A 2,381-nucleotide genomic window follows, 5' to 3' on the forward strand; every position below is an offset into this window, starting at 1 on the left:
GGTGGCAGATGTCCGATATTCAGTTTTAAGGCCGATACCGATAGGGGGCCGATTATATCGTGCATCCCTAGTAGTTACCCCATTAAGTGTCGTTTATTGCTCGACTTTTAGATTGCAAGATGTCTACTAATTTATCCACAGTTATTATCTAAAAACAGATTTCTTTTCACACTCGGTATCTTAGTCTGATACTAAACCTTTTGATATGAACAACTTTCTTACATATGAGATGAGTTAGGTCAATGATCATTTAGCCTCTGAGTAAAGCTTTGCTTTAATAGCAAAGCGAAAACAGTTAAGTGTGGGGTGCCCTCACTTAATTTTTAAATTTTCTATTTCTTCTTCTTTAGAATGAAACTCCTGATTTTTTAAATCTTTTTTTGTCACATCGTTCCTGATGTCACTCAGGTTGTTGTTGTTGTGTTTTCAAAAGCAGCTTCGTAGAAACACTGTGAAACACGGAGTGGGGACAGGTGGATGCCATCGAACGGCTAACATTACGTCCACCTGTCCCTCCCACATTTGTCTCATTTTTTTTCCTTTTGTTTGTGTTCTGCATGTACAGTTTTGTAAAGCAAAATCGAGATGCGCTCTCTCGCAGGTCGTCCGTCACCAGCATTCAGTCACCGTGAGTTATCGCTCTGATACAATTTTCCTGCTCCTTTCTCTCCTTCCTTTAATCTCTATTTTCAACGCCTGATTCCTCCCATTTCACCATTGACTTTTCTTCTTGTCATTATGATTAATCTCCCACTCTCCTACCTTGTGTCGTCTCTTTGTTTATTCCTCTCAGAGCCAAACTGTAGAAATTTAACCTTTACTTATGATTTTACTTAATAGAAAATGCACTATATGAGCATATATGATGCTGGAAAAGTTGGAACTTTATGAATTCAGCTGATGACTGGATGTGATGTTATTTTAGGTAAAAAGTGAAATATAAATAACTGACCTTTAACTAGTGTTTAATCTGATAATACAGCTTATTATTAGGTCCTCTGATCCGTAGGCGTGATTTATTTATTGTTTTTTTGGTGTTGCTGTAAGTAGAATAAGTAGGATATTCCCATTCTGTTCACCAGGGCAGACTTTAGTACATGACAGAGGTAGATAGTAACAAAGACGTCAATTCAGTGTTGTTTAATCTGCTCTCAATTGGTTACATTGCAGACACAAGGCCAAGTTAAAGCATTAGAAACCATGAAGTTTGAATTTGTTCATTGATTAAACTCACTGATGTAGATTTTCTCATCCAATTATGAAATCTCAGAGAATGTGAATAGAAAATCATGCAATTAAAAATCAGGCCACTGTCATCAGGCTGCATGCAGCAACAGTGGAGAGGAAAAACTCCCTTTTAAAAGGAAGAAACCTCCAACTGAGCCAGGCCCAATATGATGGCCTTCTGCCGAGACCAACAGGGGCTTTGAGAAGAACATCTATCTGGGAAATAAAAACAGTTAAGCAGCTGAGCTCTGAGCCAGTTTTCATGGCAAACGGGATGACAAAGAGCACATACAGTTGGAGAAGTAAAAGCTGAGCCCATTGCTATGTCTAGGAGAGGTACAGGACTTAGCACTAAACAACAGCCCCAACTCTATCAAACAGATTGATGACAGCAGATCAGCTAATATTACTCTCCAGAAGAGAGTCAAAGCCAAAGAGGAATAGGTCAGATAAAGTTACTGTGATGAGAAAAAGCAGAGAGAACATGAAGAGTGAGGAAGCGGAATTATGAGAAGTGGTCCCTATGTCCTCCAGCAGTCTAAACCTATAGCAGCATAACTACAGGATAACCTGAGTCACTCTAACTGTAAGCCTTATCAAAAAAGGAAGTTAATAAAAGTAGACAGGGTGTCTGTCTCTTAGACTAAAACTGGTAGTTGGTTTTAAAGAATAAAATCCGTGGTAAACCAACAGATTGAGAGCAAATTGCTCTGTCAGCAACAACAACATCTCTGATGTAAGATGGAGCACACTTATTTAGGACTTTATACATAAGAAGGAGGGTTTTAAACTCTACCTTGGATTTAACAGGGAACCAATGATAGCTCCCTTTAAAGAAATAAGAAGCAAGGCACATTTCAAAGTTCTATTCAGAAGTCTTGGATTGCAGCTGGAGGGAGCACTATACAGAACAGAGCTGCAGTTGTGGCTTTTCTTCTGTTAAGCTGCCCATGAACCACAGGGGGAAAACTATGCTTTTCATGTCACCGAAGGAAAAAAGGGACTGGGCTGAGGTTCAGTTGGTAAAAAAGAAACTTTTCAGATGAAAGAAGGTTTCCATTTAATTTAGAAATCAAGGCTCTAAATTCCAAATGAAGAGTGGAGAGCAGAGATTCAACACTGCTTAAAATCCAGTGCAGAGCTTTAAAGGAATA

General features: G+C 38.8%; 1 protein-coding gene across 1 annotated transcript in view; it reads left to right on the top strand.

Annotated features, from left to right (window-relative positions):
* The window catches only part of LOC107083739 (probable voltage-dependent N-type calcium channel subunit alpha-1B), a 270,890-nt gene that overhangs the window by 171,007 nt on the left and 97,502 nt on the right, over nt 1-2,381 (top strand). Inside the window, exon 21 of the mRNA XM_015373178.1 lies at nt 566-628. Within this exon, the coding sequence (XP_015228664.1) occupies nt 566-628 (63 nt within the window). The remainder of the gene's footprint in view (nt 1-565; nt 629-2,381) is intronic.

The sequence above is a fragment of the Cyprinodon variegatus genome, unplaced genomic scaffold, assembly GCF_000732505.1.
Source record: "Cyprinodon variegatus isolate N-32 unplaced genomic scaffold, C_variegatus-1.0 Scaffold82, whole genome shotgun sequence".
In the NCBI taxonomy this organism is placed as follows: domain Eukaryota; kingdom Metazoa; phylum Chordata; class Actinopteri; order Cyprinodontiformes; family Cyprinodontidae; genus Cyprinodon; species Cyprinodon variegatus.